This window comes from Hippocampus zosterae, chromosome 14 (assembly GCF_025434085.1).
Source record: "Hippocampus zosterae strain Florida chromosome 14, ASM2543408v3, whole genome shotgun sequence".
Lineage (NCBI taxonomy): Eukaryota > Metazoa > Chordata > Actinopteri > Syngnathiformes > Syngnathidae > Hippocampus > Hippocampus zosterae.
Window position 1 is genome coordinate 5,034,225 of NC_067464.1, and position 20,804 is coordinate 5,055,028.

Below are 20,804 nucleotides of genomic sequence, written 5' to 3' on the forward strand. Positions count from 1 at the left end.
TATGTGGAATTGACTTCACCATTTTCATTCACGGGCAGAGCGAGCAGTTTAAGTGGGGGGGGGGGAGAGTTGCCGTATTTTTCTGACAACAAATCACACTTTTGTTCATAGTTTGGCTGACCTGCAAGTTATACAGAGGTGCGCCTTGCATGTATTAAAATTTAGGGATTGCACTGACACCCGAAATCTCCCGTTTCTCTCATCGTGTTGACTTTCAGTGCATTATCGTCACCTTCTTTCCAACGGCGGTGGAGCACCTCAAGTATTTGCCAACTGACAAAAAACAGTAGAAGAAGAAGAAGGGGAGAAAAAAGTAGTGGTCATCATGCATTGCCACTGGTGGCCCACCTTCTTTCTAGCACCAAAAGAATATCCCTACCGCTAAAAAGAAAGTTGAAGAAGGAAAAACGTTTCGACGTAATGAGACAGATGAGGGTGAGGGATCGAGATTTTCACTCAGATGTTCACTCAGATGTAAAGCTTTTTCCAGGGCTTGGCCGATTAATTTTCGATTTATTTTCTCTATCAATTTGCGTTAACATGTCAGAATGAGGGCGGCCCGGTAGTCCAGTGGTTAGCACGTCGGCTTCACAGTGCAGAGGTACCGGGTTCGATTCCAGCTCCGGCCTCCCTGTGTGGAGTTCTCCCCGGGCCTGCGTGGGTTTTCTCCGGGTGCTCCGGTTTCCTCCCACATTCCAAAAATATGCATGGCAGGCTGATTGAACACTTTAAATTGTCCCGAGGTGTGAGTGTGAGCGTGGATGGTTGTTCGTCTCTGTGTGCCCTGCGATTGGCTGGCAACTGATTCAGGGTGTCCCCTGCCTACTGCCCGGAGACGGCTGGGATGGGCTCCAGCACCCCCCGCGACCCTAGTGAGGATCAAGCGGTACGGAAGATGAATGAATGTCAGAATGATGTGGGGTTTTTTTTTCAAAATAATTTATAAATGTTTTTGTTTAAAATGCTTCCATAGTTAAAAATCGTGACCGCACTGCCGTGTACTGTATTACTCAATCCCAGATCATTACTCAACCATGATTTTTTTTTTTTTCGCCATACCTGTGACACCTCATAGTTGTTCGGAACAACCAAAAAAAAAAAAAAACGGGCTTTTTGTGTGGACCGAAAGCCAAAACGCAATTGAAACCGATCTGCGTTTGGTAAACTCGCTGATCTTACATAAACATCCCTCTTTGGGCCTTGAATTGAACAAGCATGTCGTCTTTGTGTGGCGGAGCCGGATAATGAACAGGCAGACAATTACCATAACTAGCTGATGTTATCTCCACTTCAGGGGTAGGAGGGCCTGCGGGTGGTGGGAGGGGGGGGGGATGCAGTTGAAATGTTGTAATTGCACTGTCAAACCCCCCCCAACCAGCTTGTTCCCGGACACATCGCCATGTATGTTCCTCCACCCACCCTTTTTTGTTTCCACCCTTCGGCCTTTAGCCACTTCAAAATGAAATTCTTCTTCTTCTTCTCCCTCCTTTTTCTCTCGTTTTGACACTGATATGCAGGCATCAAAGGGATGCCCGGGGGCTATTAGAGCACCCCCCGTTCCCCCTCAACTCCCCTACCCCCAGCTCCCACCCTGGAGGCCACCTGCACATGCTCTAGCAGCAAAAGCTAACAAACCTAGCTCGGTATTAGCGAAACTCAAGTGGAATTTTTGTGACAAAAACATGTCAGTGGAAAATGTTTCAACTCTTGAGGTCACAGGGCAAAAAAAAAAAGTGGGGAGCGAGTGCAGCTAACGTTAAATACACGTTGCAAACTCAATATAGCATCAGTTTTGCTGGGAAGCAACTTTGTGATCTCTCTCTCTCACTCTCTCTCTCTCTCTCTATATATATGTATATATGTGTACATATATATACTTTGAATGTTCAAAAAATTTAAATTAAAAAAAAAATATATATGTATATATATATGTATATATATATATATATATATATATAATTAGTTTTTGTTTCAATCCCACCACCAAAATACTAAAATTAAACACGCCAAAAAAGGCCGAACAGACCACCGAATAAAACCATTTAAAATGTGATGATATTGTGCAGTAAAATGTAGTTAAAAAAAAAAATTCTGGATGAAAACAAATGGATTTAGAAAACAAATGCAAATAAAACAAAAGAAAATTCTATAAAATGTACCTCTTGCTGTTTTGAGTACAAATGAAGCTCACGATTTTTTTCATATATATATATATATATACTTTGAATGTTCAAAAAAAATAAATAAAATGAACTATATATATATATATATATATATATATATATATATATATATATATATATATATATATTCATTTTATTTAAAATTTTACAAAAGGGTCACTATATAATATATATATATAATATATTATTATATTATATATTATATTATTATATAATATATATAATATATATAGTGACCCTTTTGGAATTACCGTTTTTTGTTGTTGCATAAATTCATCATATTTCATGTCATATAATTTCTAAGTTGCTATCTACTCTAAGTTGCAATAAGAGAAAGACGCCGTCTGCTTAAGCTCAAGCCAAACAATGATATGTTGTCATGTTTTTATTGGACACACCACGTTCAGAACATTCACTGTACTGGGTGGAAAAAAAAATAATATAGGAATCTTTGGATTTAATAAGGGGTTGAGCCTCTTTTGGCAGCAGTTAGCTCAACCAAAAGTTTTCTGTTGTTGTAGAGCCGATCTGCACAACAGTCGGAAGGAATGTTGACACATTACATTTTACAAAACTGCTTCGGTTCAGCAATTTTCTTAAGATGTCAGGTGTAAATTTATTCTCCTTAGGGACTGCCACAGCGGGTAAATTGGGTTGAGGTTTGGATTGTGACTTGGCCGCTCCATCAGGTGTATTTTCTTTTGCTGAAGCCATTTAGTGGTTGATGTAATTATGTCTGTGCCTGTTGCATGACGTATCGTCTGCTAACCTTCAATTGGCATTCTGATGTTTTTATGTAACAATGCAAAATTCATTGATAAACTGGGGAATTTTTAAGGTGTTGATCCTGTCCAGGCTCTGAGTAAGGAAAGCGTTCCCAAATCTTGATGCCTGCTTCACCATATAGGCTGAATACAAAATATTTGGTTGTTCTTCGGCTAAGAATCCTTCATTCATTCATCTTCCGAGCCGCTTGATCCTCACTAGGGTGGCGGGGGGTGCTGGAGCCTATCCCAGCTGTCTTTGGGCAGTAGGCGGGGGACACCCTGAATCGGTTGCCAGCCAATCGCAGGGCACACGGAAACGAACAACCATTCGCACTCACACTCACACCTAGGGACAATTTAGAGTGTTCAATCAGCCTGCCACGCATGTTTTTGGAATGTGGGAGGAAACCGGAGCACCCGGAGAAAACCCACCTAAGAATGTAAAAAAATTTTTAAAAAAAAATCTTAAAATCAGACCAATTTAGCGATACACTGTTTGCTTTTTTTATTTTTTGGGAAGGTGATCATTATTTTAAATGCAACAACACCAGGACTTATTTTCGTCAGGTCACTGCTGTATGTATGATTAAAAAAGAAATTCGAATTACTCATCAAATTAATGCATTCCTTTTTTTTCTCTTTACATTTGGAACTTCTCTCCGTCATACGATCCTTATATTAGGAATTGAATTTTCAAGCGTTTCAACGAGCGCTTAAACTTGATTCTGCATGTGATCAAAACCAAGTGCAGCGGTGGCCTATGACATAATTTACACGACCCTCTTCAAAACAATGTGGAGCCGCTGGCAGTGTCCCCCCCCCACCCACCCTCGGAGCCCCATTAGCCCCCCCACTCTCAACCCCCCTTTCCGGCAGCAGTTCAAAGGAGCGTCTCTCTGCAAACATTATCATATAATTTGGGCCAGTCGTCGACTTGTAAATAAGTGATGTCGAGGCCCATTGTGTGGCGGGGCACAGGTTGGAGACAGGCGTCTTTGCCGTTGCCGGCACGAGACAAAGGCAGGAGACAGAGCGTCTAACCTTTTGATTCTTCAGAGGATCACATCAGCCCGGGACACATCGCCCGCAATCATGCCCCTAACGCAAGGATGAGGGGTAGTAAAGGGAAAGGACAATAGGCTCACCCTCACCGCGGCCCGCTTGCAATTGAATTAGCGATTGTCCCAGCACATGTTAGCCTAATTGACATTAAAGTGAAATGGGAGAACAATCGGCCGCCTAACTAAAGTCCTGCTGCTGTCTTTGTCATGGAATTAAATGTCTGTAACTGCGATTGACAGACAACAGGGAGGGAGGAAGAAAAAAAAACATTGAAAGGACTTGCAATGTGAACAATTGAAAAGTTACTAGGAAATAAAAAAGAGAAAAGAAAAACAAATAAGCCCTGGGCTGCATGGATTTAAACTCCTCAACCCGATGGGGCCAATACAACGGTGCCTTCACGCCAGACGACATCTAAAGTCACTGCAAAGGCGTCAATCAACGCGAATTTGTGTCAGGCGATGCAAAAAAAAACAGGTTTGACGCAACGTGAGTTGGGCGAAGTTCAAATGCTCCCACTGAAGCCGCAAATTGTTGTCACACTGCCTTGCGACGCAATGACATACCGCGCCACACGCAACATCCAGCAGTTGTTTCGCAGAACAATGGAGGATAAAATTATTACGACCGTTTTTTTTTTAATTGTATTATTTTTTGGTCAGATGGAACGTTTTGATCATTCCTGCTAAACAGCTGGCCTGGAGAACGGAGAGCGAGAAAGTTTGCATATCTGGTTTAATATGTTACTTGTTTACAAGCTGATGGTTGTACTTTGCTGTGAGCAAAGCTAGCAATAGCATTAGCGATCTCGCGCGAGTATCACGTCTGGCGTAAACGCGGCAGAAGCCCCGCAGTATTTGACAACAACCTTTGTTATAAAAAAACAAAGAATATAATACTTTTAGGATTCTTTAAATGGAATTACATTTCTCCAAGAATCAGAGCAATGGTTGCCAATGGTCAAGGTAAATCGTTTTTAGCTATTGATCGTCAAGCGGGCCCACAATTTATTGGCAAATAGTTTCCTGATTATCATTCGTGTACAGTTTATGTAGGGATTATGGCAAAAGAATATATTGTCGCAGTTCAAGGAAAAATTGTGTCTTCAAATATGTGATTGGAAAAAAAATAATCTAAAACTCAGCAAAAATTTATTTTCTTTTGGGTCAAAGTTTACAAAATTTGGCAAGTCAGACGTTTCATTGCAGAGCGACAATATATTTAAGTAATGTGCGTAAAAAGAAAACAACCGCGCATAGTTGGCAATATATGCTAGCATTCTATAAAATGGATCTTCTGGAATTCATAAAATGTTGTTCTTTTGGGGGAAAAAAAAAATTATATGATGGTGAAAGCAATAAATATTACCAGTAAATCATTTTTTCATCTTTACTATTTTATCAGTTTAAAAAAACGTATACAATCTAATGTACATGATGAAAAGTTGTACAGCTTCCCCCCCCGCCCCATGTTTAAAATAAGGACTCAACTTATTTTTTTTTAATATATCGATATAAATATATATATGTATATTTTGTCAAAATATATGATCATATTATTAAAGGAACAACAATTAAAAAGTGAGACAAACGTACACCTCAACGTAAAAGTTATAAATAAAGTTATTTTGTCCAAGTCCGGATGAGCTTGCTCTTTAGCGGCAGCCGCAGCCCTCCACCACCATTTCCTGGTAGTTTTTCAGCACCACCTTATCGTTTTCATCCAGGTAAAGCATGGAGATGGCGCTGAGCTCCGTGGGCACGCAACAGGCCTTGGGAATGTTGTTGTTCACAGAGTTCACTAGTGTCTGAACAATGGCGTGGTTGGTGGAGTTGAGGTGGTCCGCCAGCGGGAAGGGGCACTCCCCGTGGCAGTAATAGGCCTGGTAGCCAGGGGGCGCCACTATCCAGTCATTCCAGCCCACGTCGCTGAAGTCGACGTAGAGCGCGTGGCGCCGGCAGTTGCGGTTGCGCTTGCGTCCCCGCTGCTTGGGGCTACGCTTGGTCCGCTTGGTCAACGGGTGACCTTTGCCGTCGTGGCCGAACGTCACCAAGAGGGGGCGCAGCTGCTCCCAGTCCTCGCCGGGCTCCTGGCGGAGCGAGCGGCTGACGCGGACGTGCTGGTTCCGGTGGCGCCGCGTCTGGTTCAGGTGCAGGACCTCCACGGCCAGCCCGTGGTTGGGGCGGCGCTCGCGAGTCCAGCGCAGCACGGCGGGGCTGACGTCGAAGCTTTCCCAGCGCGACGTGTTGTGCCGGACCAGCCGCGTGTCCAGGAGCTGCGTGATGAGCTGGCCGGGCCGCGGAGCCTTCAGCACCTCGTACACGTTGATGCGGTGGAGGCTCGCCTTGTCGTTGTCATCGCCGACCGCCTCGGATATCTGTTGTCGATAGAGGCGGAGTTCGGCCGAAGAGAGCAGCTCGTCCGCTGGGATGCTGCTGAGGTTGAACAGGAAACGTAAGGGCGTGGACTCGCCGTCATCCAACTCGTGCACTCTCTCCATGTGCTCTGAAAAGGGGAAGGAGATGACGTTTGTTACGAACTTGGGAGTTGATGGGATAAGGATCAGAAATGGCCCACAAATAGCGAAAATCCATGTCGAGTTGCATTTCGGAGAATGCAAGCGGGGAAAAAAAAATCTTAATTTTCATAATAAGAATATCCATCCATCCATTTTCCGAACCGCTTGATCCTCACTAGGGTCGCGGGGGGTGCTGGAGCCTTAACTCATTCAGTATCAGCCAATTCTAGTCCAAGTCTGAAAAGACGTTTAAAAACGTCTTTGGGAGTCAATGAGTTAATAGAAACATAAATTCCCCTAAAGTTAAAGAGATTTGTAGCATCCATCCATTTTTTGATCCGCTTCATCCTCACAAGGGTCACGGGGGGTGCTGGAGCCCATCCCACCTGTCTTCGGGCAGTAGGCGGGGAACACCCTGAACCAGTTGCCAGCCAATCGCAGGGCACACAGAGACGAACAACCATCGGCGCTCACATTCACACCAAGGGACAATTTAGAGCGTCCAATCAGCCTGCCACGCATGTTTTTGGAATGTGGGAGGAAACCGGAGCACCCGGAGAAAACCCACGCAGGCCCGGGGAGAACATGCAAACTCCACACAGGGAGGCTGGAGCTGGAATTGAACCCGGTACCTCTGCACTGTGAGGTCGACGTGCTAACCACTGGACTACCGGGCCGCCCATATAATAATAAGAATAGTTTAAGGAATATGGTAAGTAATATGTTTTGTGATATTTAAACTTAGATACAAACGAATGAAACTATCGCCAAAAACGGATGTGCTAGAAACAAGTAAAGGCATTTTTTAAATTAAATGTCAAATAAGTTTAGGGACACACACTGTGATATAAATGTTTATAGCCGATGACGAGAACAAAATCAAATTAAAAGTGATTTATTGAAAATTTCAGGCAACTTCGTGATGGATGCTGCTGACTGTGGGAACTGCTGCAACTTTTGTTTTTTGTTTCAAATTAGAATTTTAGTTGGAAATTTTGCGAAACGTTTATTGACTTTAATGCGCTATCATTGAGCACATGCTTAAAGATATTTCAACAGACTTCAGAGTTGGAGTTCGTAATCTTTTTTTTTTGTTTTTTGTTTTATTCTATTCCAATATTTTCTTTTACTGAAATGAATATCAGCTTTAAATACCAGTTATCAGCCTCCTATATTCCGTAACCCCCCACCCAGTATTTGGTTTAGCTCTCATGTCGGTAGTTCTGAGCATTTCAACAGGAAGCCCGCGGGTGGGGAGGTCGTCAATTGGTAATTTTTCGGGGTTGAGAATATGATGACACTGCGGTCTTGTACATTGAACAGCTACCAAACAAGACGTAGCAAAGTTTACGAAATCACACAATGACGCAGAACCCATTTGAAAAATGTCAACAGTCGATTTCATTACTGTTCCACTCCAGACCTCTAGGTGGCAATAATGCACGTTAAATGTGGTTGGCAAGTACCAAAGTAAAAGAAGCAAGTCCTGCCACTTTCTCTGGATCGTATTCTTCATGACCAAGTGAACCTACCACTGTATTTTCAAGTGCATATCATGAATCAAATTCGTTTCATCCCAGAGTGGAAAAGCGATTTCAGATGCAAATCGGCGTCGTTACGAGCTTGGTCACCGAAATGAATGAAATGCACCATTCACGATAACATGAAACCTCTTCCCCCCCCACTCCCCCGGACGTTATCTCGTGGACTCTTTTGCCGTTCGCCGAGCACTTTGCTGAAGCACGCATCCCGAGGAGGGTGATGATTAACGTACCACAGCTACAGTAGAAACACAGTGGAAGCTCCCTGTTCGCCGCTCACGCTGCAGATTTCTGGCAAGATCACCGTTGTTGAAGTGGGGCTGGGGAGGGGGTGCGGAGGATGTAGGGGAGAGAGGGGGGGGGGGGGGGGAAGGAATGTTGTGTCTACTCTTTTCCTACATAATCCACAGCCCAGTTATTTCATACCCAGAACCTAATCTCGCCCAGGTGGTTCTGATTATTAAAACTCTCATCGCGGCTTGTTTGCTTGAGATGTATCCCTCAATTTATTACAGTTTTTTTTTTTTTGGGTTGACACAAGTCGGTTGAGTGAGACGTTGGCGGAGGCGAATGAATGAATGAAAAAAATAACGTGAGAAGCGACACGCGCGATGACGGAGACTTGCGTATGGCTTACGTACACATACATCACACGCACGGCTACTTCCACCTGACTATTGAGACTTACCATTGAACTTCAAATCCAGTGTCTTTTTGAATTAAAAATATAATATACTTGATTATCTGTCGTCAAAGTTAGGTATAGCTACCTTGTTTGTGTAGAAATTAGCATGTTTCCTCAGGGTACTCTCGATACATCGAGTAGAGCTTCAAAAAAACATTTTTTATATCCGACCTGTTTAAATGGCAAAGTTAAGTCAAAAATTATTTTAATAATCAAATGTTCTATGCACCCCCACTAGTCTAAACACGATATTCTAATTAAGATTGCTTTTGTGGGATATGAATTAAGCGGCAAAATCCAATCGTTTTTACAGTATACAGTATATATCTCAGAGGTGGGGCGGCCATTTTGTCACTTGCCGTCGACTAAAAATGACATCACAGTTGCGCAGGGCTCAGGTGACAAAATAAGAACGCGGTTAACATTCGAACCGCCTGTTGTTATTTTTGCTCGTCTCGTTTTGGGAAAGTCTGGAGGCGTCAGAAAAGTGAAAATGTCGCAAAGCTGGCGACATTGCTTGCTAGCTTGCTTGTACTCATAAGATAAAATCGTTCCTTTCAAAATAAAAGCACTGTCGATTTTGCATTTTACCTCATGGTCACTGTGAAGGGCCAGTCGGAGAAAGTGGGCCGGTCTGTTTAAATCTACTGGATAATTTGAACCTTAAACTAAGGTTTTGAAATTCAGCACACTCGTTTCCCCTCTGGTTCATTCATTCCTTGACCGTTAAGGATTTACCCGACTCGTTTAAGGCTTTCCAACCACAGTTTACCTCCAGCAGCCTAGTCAACCACAAGTTCCTTCAACATTAATCGAAAGCCGCCTGCCTTGGTGGCCGCAACTGCGTCCCGTCCGCTGTGTCGTTACGGGCCTCTGAGGCAGTTTTTTCCATCTCTCTCTCTCTCTGCTCTCGGGCGCCCACATTGTTAGCAGTGGGCGTCTTTATTTAGAACGCGGCAAGAGTAGCATTAAAGATAATTGCACGTTGAGGAAGGTCCTTTTTTTTTCCTCGCAGAAAAAAAAAAAAGGCCATCGCTCCACATAAACTGTCGAGTTGCAGTCCAGTTTTCCGAGTTGCTCCCTGCAGGATGCGGTTAGATGTCGACGTCGGTAATATGAAGGTTTGCCTTTTTTTTTTTTGCTTAAGCCGGTAACCAAACCCTTTCATCCAATGAGGCTCTTGAGTTTTTTTTCAAGCACATTTTCGCAGCTCATCAGGCAGCGTTTGGTGACGTGCACATTCAAATCGAGATGAAGGCCAGCTTGGCGGGGGTTCAGCTTTTACGCATATTTTAAGCAGCGGCGGAGCACGGCATTCTTACTTTCATGCCCACAGATTTCGCAAGAAAATTCTTATTCATTGTGTTAAGTTGGCGTTGTGCTGTTAGAAATGCATGTTGGTCAAACTCACACTTTTTTTGTTTTGGATGAATTTTTGCGTGGACATTTTTGGCTAATGTTAGCTTTTAATGAGCACATGGTGGAAGCTCACTTTGGGCAAATGCAAAAATGTTCAATATGTTTCTGTAAAGAAAATCACGTCGATCCAACGGAATAAAAAAAATGGCGCAGAAAGAAGGAAACGCATTTTAAGAGCCTCATCATTGCGCTGGTATGTGTGCAAACGTTTATCCGCTTCTGATAAGACCTCGGGGTTTCACTATTTGCTACATTCTCATGATGACTGAGTGATCTTGATAAGGAGACCCAATGCACTTTGTATTGATAGTGACCCTGTGAGGTTTTATGAAAACAATACATGAAATATTTAAAACCTTGAGGTGAAGACGAACAAAGGAAGCACATCATTTTTTGTCTTTACAAACCAAAGGCGAGTAAGGAGAGAAAAAAAATGCAAAATACGGAGCTACAGTGGTGGCTCTACGTACAAAATTATTTGACTCCGGAAGAAATTTCTTAACTAGAAAAATTTGGAAGTAGGGACACGTTTTCCATGTAAATGCCCTAATTCGTTCCAAGCCCCCCCAAAATTCAGACATAAATGTTTCCTAAAACGTAAAAATGCGTAAAAATACGTAACAAATACATGTTCAAATTAGATTATTGCACAATAAATGAGAGCTTTTCATCACGTAAAAATAAAGAATAAAAATGATGGCCATTTAACTTTTAACCTCATCGTTTTTTTGCCCTCTTTCGTCCATGTTCTCTCTCAGAAGTGGTTTTTTTCACCACCCTCCATCCTCACCTTCATGGTGGAAGCCCCTCACAGTGTTGGCTCGGCTGGCCGATCTTTCCGGGTACTCAAAGGCAATTTGGTCGCCGCCCACGGACTCCTCTCCCTCGCCCGACTGCAGCCGATAAAGGTCCAGCAGGTAGCGCGGCACGGCGGCGACCGAGCGGCTGGGCCGGGGCCGCCTCTTGAGGCCGAACATGTGCAGCAGGGTGGCCTCGAAGTCCCGCAGCAGTTCATGGCTCTGAGTGTCCGAACGACCCTGCGGGCCTGCCACTTTCTTTTTTCCTTCTTCGGGTATCAGACTGGCATGGTTGCTGTCTCCCAGCAGGACTTGGCATATGAAAAGGACCATCAGCATTCGATTACCAGGAATCATGATGTCTCTGACGGGGGGACACGGGGTTTTACAAGATTAGAAATTGAACTTTGACCCACACCGGAGACGGGACTTATAAACCGCCCACTAATTGTTTTCAACGAGGCTTGTTTACAGTAAAGAAGAGCACTTGCATTTGATCTTTGCGACAGACTTCAAAGGCAAGCCCAAACGGAATTGTAGTCGGCGCCGGGGGCGTGGTGATCGTTAGGAATTTTGAGAGATTTCTGATCGCAAATTGGGGCGCATCACGGCTGGTCTGAAACGCCCCCCCCCCCAAAAAAAACCCCGACTACACAAAATCCAAACTTTAATTCAAGTGCATTCTATCCAGTTTGGGGTTGGGGGGGATTAGGATCAATATAAGCTTCTGTTTGGAAGTTGCATGACCACCATCTGGGGTGTGGGGAAAAGTTTTGAAAGTGGGGCCCAAGAATCTTGTCATCAACACTTGTTTTTTTTTCACATGCGCACTTTAGCGACTCTTGATCCGCTAAAAGCAGGGGTGTAAAACTAACTCATTTTTGTCGCGGGCCACTTGGGGGGGGTTACCGTCTTTAGCAAGGATCATGGAAGTTCACACACATGATTTGCTTTCGCGGGCCGCATAAAATGATGTGGCGGGCCCGATCTGGCCCCCGGGCCTTGACTTGGACACCTGTGTGCTAAAGTGTAGTCGCAGGTCTCCAGACTTTCCTTAAAATTGAAGACTATATTTTTCATCGAATCGCACATGTGCGATCAGTATAGATACAGATTTTCTTTTTTTGTTCTTGAATATTTTTTTGATGGTCCTAAAAAAGATATAAAAAATATATTTCAAGGCATAAGGAACACATAAGAACAAAATAACACATTATAAAAATGAAGTTAAATATTTGTACATAATTAAACACTGCCCCTTTACTGGATCATCAGATGACGATAAATCCACAGAGCCCGCAAACTATTTACGCTAAATCACGTGTGGCACAAATATTAGCACCCCTGATGCGAATACGCCGCGCAACCGCCTTTGGCCAACAAAACGACACTTCATCTTCTCCTATACGACCAATTTTTCCACTGCGTTCGCAGCCAAACTAAAACTGGATTTACACACGCTTTCGATTGGGTGACTTTCACAAAAATCGCACGCCCACTTACTTACCGACAGAAAATAAAGCATGGGAAAACAGTCCATGTTTGTTGAGAGCGGGCGGCAGACACGTTCTTCCAGGAAATGTTAGGTGGCGTTGGGCGGCTGCAGGAGAACGTAGGAGTGAGCTTGTTCCTGGAAGAGACACACACACACTTATAAACTTAATTACCATAGATAATTGCAAACATGAAAACAAATGTCTCAAAGTTGTTGTTTTTTTTAATGACCATCTGTGTCTGTGAAATTGCAATGATGGAAGATGACTAAGACGCGACCTTTGGCTTTTCCCTGTTGAGGGGTCACCACAGCGAGTCAAACATTGTTTAACATGTTGGTGTCCTGTCATTGTTCCTGCTCAGGAACAATGACAATAACCGCTAATCATCAGAAATGCATAATAAAACGAGTTGTCTCGGCGTAAAACTTAAAACGCACACATTTAGAATGTTACCATTTCATGTTGATCTGTTCCTGGTCATAAAGCTAGCAGCGATTACGGACTTGGTGGTTTAACTGTTCCTGCACAAACCAATTTTTTTTAAAAAAGTGACAAAATGCACTCGTCTGAAGGTGAAACTTGAAAACGCCCCCTCCACCCACCTAAAAAAAATAATCATTTGTACTAGCTTGTTCATGTTTGTTCCGGTTTAATGCCAATATCAAATACCTTCAAAGACTCAGAATTGAGTCATCTGCATCTGAAGTTTAATACCAAAAAGATAACATTTTCTTTTGTTTTTTTTTATTTTTGGAAACCCCCAACAGCCCAGCGGTCTGCAAACTTGGGTCAATTAGTTCAACGTAAACATGGCGAAGCAGCATTTAGCTGTGATGCTGCACGCCAGCCGAAATAAAAGTCAACACCAAGTATAAATACTTTTAAAACGACATTAAAAACGATGCTTTAATTTATTTACTTAGTTTTTTTTTACGTTCATTTAATTAAGATCTTTTCAACATTTTTAAAATCAATTTCACTCTGTGTTCTTTCCAGACTTTCAGGGAGCTACTTTTCATTTCTTTCCTTTGCTTGAAATGTCTTGAAATCTTTTGTCCGTCAATTTATTGAAATGTTGGCCACGCGCATTCTTTGTGTAATTTTATCAAGCTTACTTTTTGTTCTCTTTGCGTTTCCTTTGAATTGTCTTCAGCCGTTTTGTGAGGAGATGCGTTGAGGTGTGCGGTACTTTTAAAGCGCAGTTTGTTGCCATCTGTGTGAAATGGGCAATATCTATCAATCAATCAATCAATCAATCAAGCCTTCTCGGTTGACAACTATCGGTCATTGCAAACATATCATCGAAAATTTTCATCAGAGCGGAGTTGTTGGCCCATTCCTGCTCCAAACGAAAATATTCCCAATCGAGACAACTGTCCGTGAAAAAAACGAGTCGATAACCGCATCCTTTTTTTTTTTTTTAACGTGGTACTGACGTCGTGCAATATCTCAACGCGACGGCTCATTGCAACCCAAGAGAATTTTCCAATTCAAAACACAGTATACCGAATGCCCCCCCTCCCCCCCTCCCCCCCTCTTTCCTTCTTTTTACTGCACTCTTTGAAAAACTTAGCATAGCATCGCTCGGGCATTATCGGTCTAAATCGAACCTGAATCTCCAGGATGTGAAATTAATCAGAAACATGATGACACTTGTCGGAAAGAAACATTGGAAACAAATCTGCTGCGGTCATCATCGAATTGTCAAATGAAGCAACACACGTGAAATGATGCCGTAAGGTGGATACTGGTTTTGATTTACCGTCTGGCACGGAGGTGAAAAGTATTATTATTATTTTTTGTGGGGGCGGGGTCATTAAATGCACCACAGTGTTAAATCACAATCGTAAAAGTGTTTAGTAAGCTTACATTTGAATGACGTTGGTCTTTGGTCACCATTTTAGATGCCGAAGCGTTCATCAGAAAAAAGAAGGAAAAAAAAAGTGTTTTTGTGAACCAGGAAGGGCATTTGACATCATTATAAAAAAAACTTGCGTTTTTGGTCTGTTTCTGTTCTTGCATAAAGCCAACAGCCAACGATAATAATGAAAACACGTTGTCATGTGCAGTGACGTTGGCAATTAGGAGGGTGTTATGAAAATAATTTTGGGGGTCCTTAAAAGAATATCTCGAGGAAAAAAATAGATGGCGGAAAATATCTGGCATGCAATGAAAAGCAAAGTCATTAGTTTCTTGATGGTCTTTAAATTGCTTCTCCGTGTGCCCTCAATTGCTCCCCTGGGAAAGATCAAATTATTGTGAATTGAACTGAAATCAGACCTGGCGGCAGGAAGTCGGGTAAAACAAAATATTGACCAAAAAAACAACAATAAAACTACAACCAAAAAAATGAAATTTTTAAAAAGAATTTTATCTTTTTTTTAAACATTTCAGATTAAAAAAAAATCATTTGGACAAAAACAAATTTGGATATGCAAAACAATGTAGCAAAAACGTCACTTTGCGTATGACGTCATGTTCTCTTAACTTGACGGCAATCTAGTGCAAATTGATTCAACTGATATCAAGAAGATTCAATTCTTCGCAACTGAGTCATCGAATAACCATTATACGGCGTAACATGTGAGACCAGATAAAAAAGCGTCCATTTTGCTTCGCTTGATCAATGACTCTTTCTCAGATGATTTTTTTCTGGACAAGATCCTTTTGAAATCTTTTTACACTCGTAGAATCTTCTGAATGTGCTGAACTAAAGTTTCACGCCGTCGCTGAGCTCACCAAAGCGCACGCCGCGTTCTTTTTTGGAGACCTCAAACTAATTGAGATGGTTCGACCAAGTACTCATCCTCACCACTGAAATTCCTTACGATCGTTGTTCATCGTACCTGCTGTTACTCTTTGCATGCACGTTGACGTACGAGCACCCCAATTATGACTTTTTTGAGCAAAGACTATCACTTGGTCAATTTATTTATTGACTCAATTATTTTGCTTCATGTCGCGAGCCATATTTAGATTGACGAGCTAGATTTGGATACACTGCCGCCCCAGTGAAGTGGAAAAAAAAATGTATAGAGACTCCAACTTGCTGATGCACTTGTACTTGGAACGATACAGTCAAACGCACGAAAGGAGAACATTGGCAAAAAGCCGTAGTGGGCCAAAACGTAAGATCCCGAAACTCACAGAGTTTTAACCGGAAGTGTTCCTGACATCAATGCCCACTTTTAAGGGACACAGCTCAGGCACACAGTTGCTACTTTTAACTTTTATAACTTTCGAGAGGTTTACATGTGATGTATGAAAACACCTGACAAAAGGTACGGGCGTATCATATCGAATCAAATCGTAATCCCGCTGAACTGAATCAAATCGAATCATTCCACTTGAAAATATTCTGTTCTTGAATTGAATTTTATCCCATGTATCGAGGTATGTATTGAATCATCTTTTAACAGAGAGATGCACAGCATTTGCAATTAGGCTTTATGAAACCAATTTTTTTCTTTCCCTTGTCATGTTTTTAGACAAAACCGTGCGATTTTCTTCATTAACCCTTTTAGGCACCAATAATCATAACCTGTAACCTGATAACCTGATAAGCTATTATTATTATTATTATTATTAAGCTGTCAAATGTAGGAACCGCTGTCCCTAAAATGGTTAAAAACATAACAAATAATGCGGTGGTTTTTTGGGCCGACTGGAACGGATTAACGGCATTTCAATTCATTTCAATGGAGAATATCGATTTGGTATATGAACAACTAAGTTTACAAGCGTAGTCTCTGAACAAATGAAACTTCTCAATCAAGTGACCACTCAACATGCAATGATACTTTTTTTCATTTGCCTTTGACCCGCGGTCGACCCTCGGATTGCTCGGTCATGACACAAAATCTTGTGCGTGTGTTGCTGTTGCTTATGCATACACACACATACTCACTCATATTGACACTGGCGGGAAATCGGCAGTCATTGCATGTTTGTGAGAACAGAACTCGAGGACGGTTTGGAACATGATCAGCTCTATTACCCATGGGGTGGAGGTGTGTGTGTGTGTGTGTGTGTGTGTGTGGAGGGGAGGGGGGGATAAGGTGTGTCTATGTGTGTGTGCATCAGTGACAAGCATTCATTGTACAGAGAGAGAGAGAGAGAAAGAGAGTGAGTTGGGGGCTCTCCCATCATGACAGGAATTGTAAGCAAACATCTTGTATCCGTAACCTCATCAGGTGCTTGGCTTCTATGTCATTTTCTGATTATGTGTTACCGCGTTGTTGTTATTATGACGTCAGCACACAAGACCCAGCTGCGGACAGTTTGCGGCGACAAACCCAAGAGCTGGCCGCAATTAGCACCCCCGGCGCTCTAAAACAGAATAATGTGTTTCTTGAAGAATTCTACTAGAGGGGGGGGGGAGGGTTGGCGGTGTAAACAGATCAATCACTACCCCCCCTTATCATTTGGGTGTTCTCTAATTGGTTTACTGTCACGGGAGGAGTAGCGGGTTGTAATAAACCACAAATATTATCAACTACTCTTGTGACTTCAAAGGGAAACTTCAAAGCGATTACAGGAAAGTCAAGCATTATTTAGTCTGATGTTTTGTTTTTCCCCCCTCCCTTTCAAATATCAGCAGCTAACAAGAAAAATATGGGGTGAACTAATTTTGAAAAATCATGAAATGTTCCGTCTTATTTGATTACTATTAAATCATAAAAAATATAAATAAATATTTATTGGCTTAAATTGTCAGCAATGCTTGGAAAAAGAACTCCAATAGTTTTCATGCAAGTCCACCAATGGTCATCCTAAATTTGTGAAGAAAAAAAAAATGTGAAAGTTGCCTAATCTTGCTGCAAAACCACACAATAAGCTGAATTGCATAACAAGACTGGTCAGCCCCCCCAAAATCGAATGCAACCAAAAACAAGTAGGAGTCGGTTAACTGGTGAATTAGATTAAAATAAATGAATAAATTCATGCTTGATGGGTGGATATATTTACAAAAAAAAAAGTATAATAATGTATGTAATCCTGTAAGTAGACAATACAAAAATAAAAAAAATCACTTTCTTTTATCAAACAAGAGATGAACAAATAAAATTGATAAAAAAAAATTGGGGGGGGAAAGAGTCAAAGAAATGTGTGCGTGTGTGTGTATACATATATATAAATGTGTGTGTGTATACATATATGTGTGTGTGTGTTTTAGTGCCTGCCAAATTTAAGAAAAAACATTTGACGCTTATACATACTCATACTCTTATACACTTTAAACAGAAATAAGTAGTCCTAATTTCACTATTATATAACTAAATGCCCAACTTTTAACCTAAAATGGTGTTACGTGCTTACACGTCATCTTGTGTGCGCGTGTGCGTGCGTGCGTGTCCTTTGTCTTCCTCACTCCACTCAATTGAGTTTGCGTTTACACGCACGCTGTCATCATACCCTCCAACGTTTCTTAAAATACATCCGCGCTTTGAAGTGAACAATCCCTTCGCGTGGGACTCTCAAAGCGCAGATGTTGCAATGTGCACATCTTAGGCGGACAATTAATGACGGTGTCATTCGAACATCCATGCGTAAAAAAATGCCACTTATTCGTCCATTCGTCATTTAAAATGGCAGCGACGTCACATTTACACGTTGTAATATGGAACATTCACTTCGCAACGACAACTTGACGTTAAATTGACCGTTTTTCACAAACGGTTGATAACAAACAAACTAACAATAACTGTTGCGCAAAGCAACAGGTTGCTTCGGTCCGTGAACGCCTCACCGCGGAGGACGCGTCAGCTTCCTCGCGAGACTCACCATCAGTAGAGGTCCAGGTCCAAACAAGACGGTCTCAAGTTTGACGTGATAGAGTAATAAAGTCCAGAAACGATCAACAAGGGGGTTTTTTTTTTAAAAAACGGAGCCTTAAATCGGGCGTCTTCGTGGCTCATTAAATTCCTTTCGAGGTGTCACCAGAAGCGCAGCGACGTGATCGAAGGGCTCCGAGCGGGTCAGCCGGCGCCGTTCCTCGGCCGAAGGGAGGGATGGATGCGGGGCGGGAAGAAAACGGAATAACGAGGCGGTGCGCAGGAGGGACGTGTTCGAAATGAGCCAGCATCCGAAGCCCCGTGGACTTTTTATGTATCCGCCCAATTTCAATCTTCCTGCCCGCCTCTCCTCCTCCTCGTCCTCCTTCTTCTTCCATGCGCCCCCCCCCCTAAGCGACGCCCCCCTCCCTTCATCTGTCTCAAACACCTTGAATAACCCTCCCAACAACCCCACCACTCCTCAATAAGAGCGCGCGTTCCAATTTCCAACGCTCCCGAAACGTCTCGTTTTGCTGTTGGTGTGTTATCCATCCATCCATTTGCCCTTGCGTTATATATTCAACATCCATCCATCCAGTATTCTCCGGCCATGCATCCGAGAATTTGCCGATCCATCTGGTCATCCGGTCGTCTGTTCATTTATTCACCCAGTCAACAATTCGTCTGTGCATCCATCATTCATTCATTCACCTGCCATCCAATAGTTCATCCATTCAGCAATCTTGCTCAGCGAACGCCTTTCCATCATCCAACCATAAATCTGTTGAGCCGCCAGGTCGTCCATCCATCCATCCATCCATCCATCACATCATCCGTCTGTCAACAATTTCCGTCCATCCATCCAACTGTCTATTAACCCACTTAATTGATTTTCACCCCTTCCACCCATTCATCCGTCCACCCGGCCAGTTCACATCCATTTTCTTGCCCGCCGATAGGTTCATCATTCTGCCGAAACGAAAGCACCACTTTCACTTTTTAATAACGTGACTATTCAACTCGTCCGTCCGACAATCCCTCCATCCATTCCTTTTTATGAGCGCATTCTCGCAAGCCCCTCGTTCCACGATTGTCCGCGTAGTCTCGGTGATTTACAGGACATCGTCGGCCAGAGAAAGATACTTTCCCCATTCCCAACGCGAGGCGAACGTGTGCCAAACGATCGCAACAGAAGGATGATATGTGAAAGTCGCAGATTATTTACAGCTGTTGGCCGCACTTGTCGGGTTTGAATAAGCACTCCTGAGCAGGACCATGTTGACGGATGAGCCATTAAGGCTTGGAAGCGCTCTGGATGAAAACGGTCTAAGCAGTACCCTCTGGCCTACTTTCATGTCATTATTCATTTTCATTGATTCATTTCACATTTCTGACAGTTTTGGTTTTTTTTTACTTCTGGGCTTAACCTTTGTGCCATGCAGATAATTGGCAGTGGTGCGAAGAAGAAAAGTACAAATATTTTGGGAATGTACTTAAGTAGATTCTTTAAATACATTTGGGTTGAATTTGTGGCCACACTGAAAACACTCAAATCGTGTTTTCCCATCAACGTGAATGGAAAGGCAATTAATCCGTTCAATCCGTTTCCCAAAATACAAACGAGAAAATGTGTTTGGACTTGTATTTCAATGAGGAAAAACAGCATTCATAAAAAACATACACTTGTTTCATTCATGGAAAAAAAATGAAAACAAATTCAACAGGTTCAATGCTGCTCCTTCTGGTGTACCCTCCTTGGCCACCTGGAGGCAGTATAACACACACCGTTCATTGAGACGTAAATATAAATGAATCCTTGCCTCTTTGCAGTCGCTAATTTTGTACAACGGGAGCGCTTCCTTGACGATAACATTTCGGCTCCTGTGAGCTTATCAGTGCAGAATTAATATTAGCCGTTCTATGCGGAGGATGAAGAATATATGACCGAATACTGTTATATTGCCTCTATACATGTTGCTGCTTAACCATTTGGTTTCAATGCATTGCTTAAAGTGTAAAAGCAATTTAACATGAATACTAATTAGCATTAGCATGAAGGTCGGGGGGATTTTTAATAGTATTTTTTTTATGTAGGCAAGCTGTTTTAAATGAGTCGGGCGCAATTGTGTTAGTCGGGAGTGCAATAAATAGCTTGAGGTGAATTTTACATTTTTCATGTTTTGTTTTGCTAATGCAGGACTTGTCGTCTTCTACACTTTTTGCTTTTACCTATTGAATCGGTACTAATACATTTCCTAGAGTATTTCTTTAAACAAGTACGTGTACTTGTACATTTGTAGTTAGGTAAAGGGTGTGAGGAGCTTTGCCATAATTGTCACTTAGGGGATTTTTCTGACTCAGGGCAATTCACCTTAGGACACATGCCTTCTGCATGACGCCGCATGGCAAAGATTATCCCAGGAGGATGTTTTGTTTTTGTCTTGTTTTTTGGGGGGGGCAAAACTGTTCTTCCACGCTTGTTTTCAGCAGTCCACACCTTGGTTGCTTTTTGTTTCTTTCATGTCACAACTTTAGGAAATTGCAGCGCCATGACAGGCCTCA

At 42.4% G+C, this 20,804-nt stretch overlaps 1 protein-coding gene across 1 annotated transcript; it reads right to left on the minus strand.

Annotated features, from left to right (window-relative positions):
- Positions 1-5,146: 5,146 nt before the first annotated feature.
- bmp4 (bone morphogenetic protein 4) lies at positions 5,147-18,592 on the minus strand. Its single transcript, XM_052085406.1, has 4 exons — positions 18,253-18,592; positions 12,480-12,602; positions 10,966-11,336; positions 5,147-6,517 (listed from the first exon to the last, which is right to left on the minus strand). Exons 3-4 carry the CDS (start codon positions 11,327-11,329, stop codon positions 5,667-5,669), a joined length of 1,215 nt encoding a protein of 404 aa, XP_051941366.1. The 5' UTR covers positions 11,330-11,336; positions 12,480-12,602; positions 18,253-18,592; the 3' UTR covers positions 5,147-5,666.
- Between the last annotated feature and the right edge of the window lie 2,212 nt (positions 18,593-20,804).

What these genes read in the sequence shown, in the direction of transcription:
- bmp4 (XM_052085406.1), bottom strand. Translation starts at nt 11,329, where the DNA reads ATGATTCCTGGTAATCGAATGCTGATGGTCCTTTTCATATGCCAAGTC. An exon ending in GAGGGGCTTCCACCATGAAG is followed by an intron (nt 6,518 to 10,965) that starts GTGAGGATGGAG and finishes TCCCCTTTTCAG; the next exon opens with AGCACATGGAGAGAGTGCAC.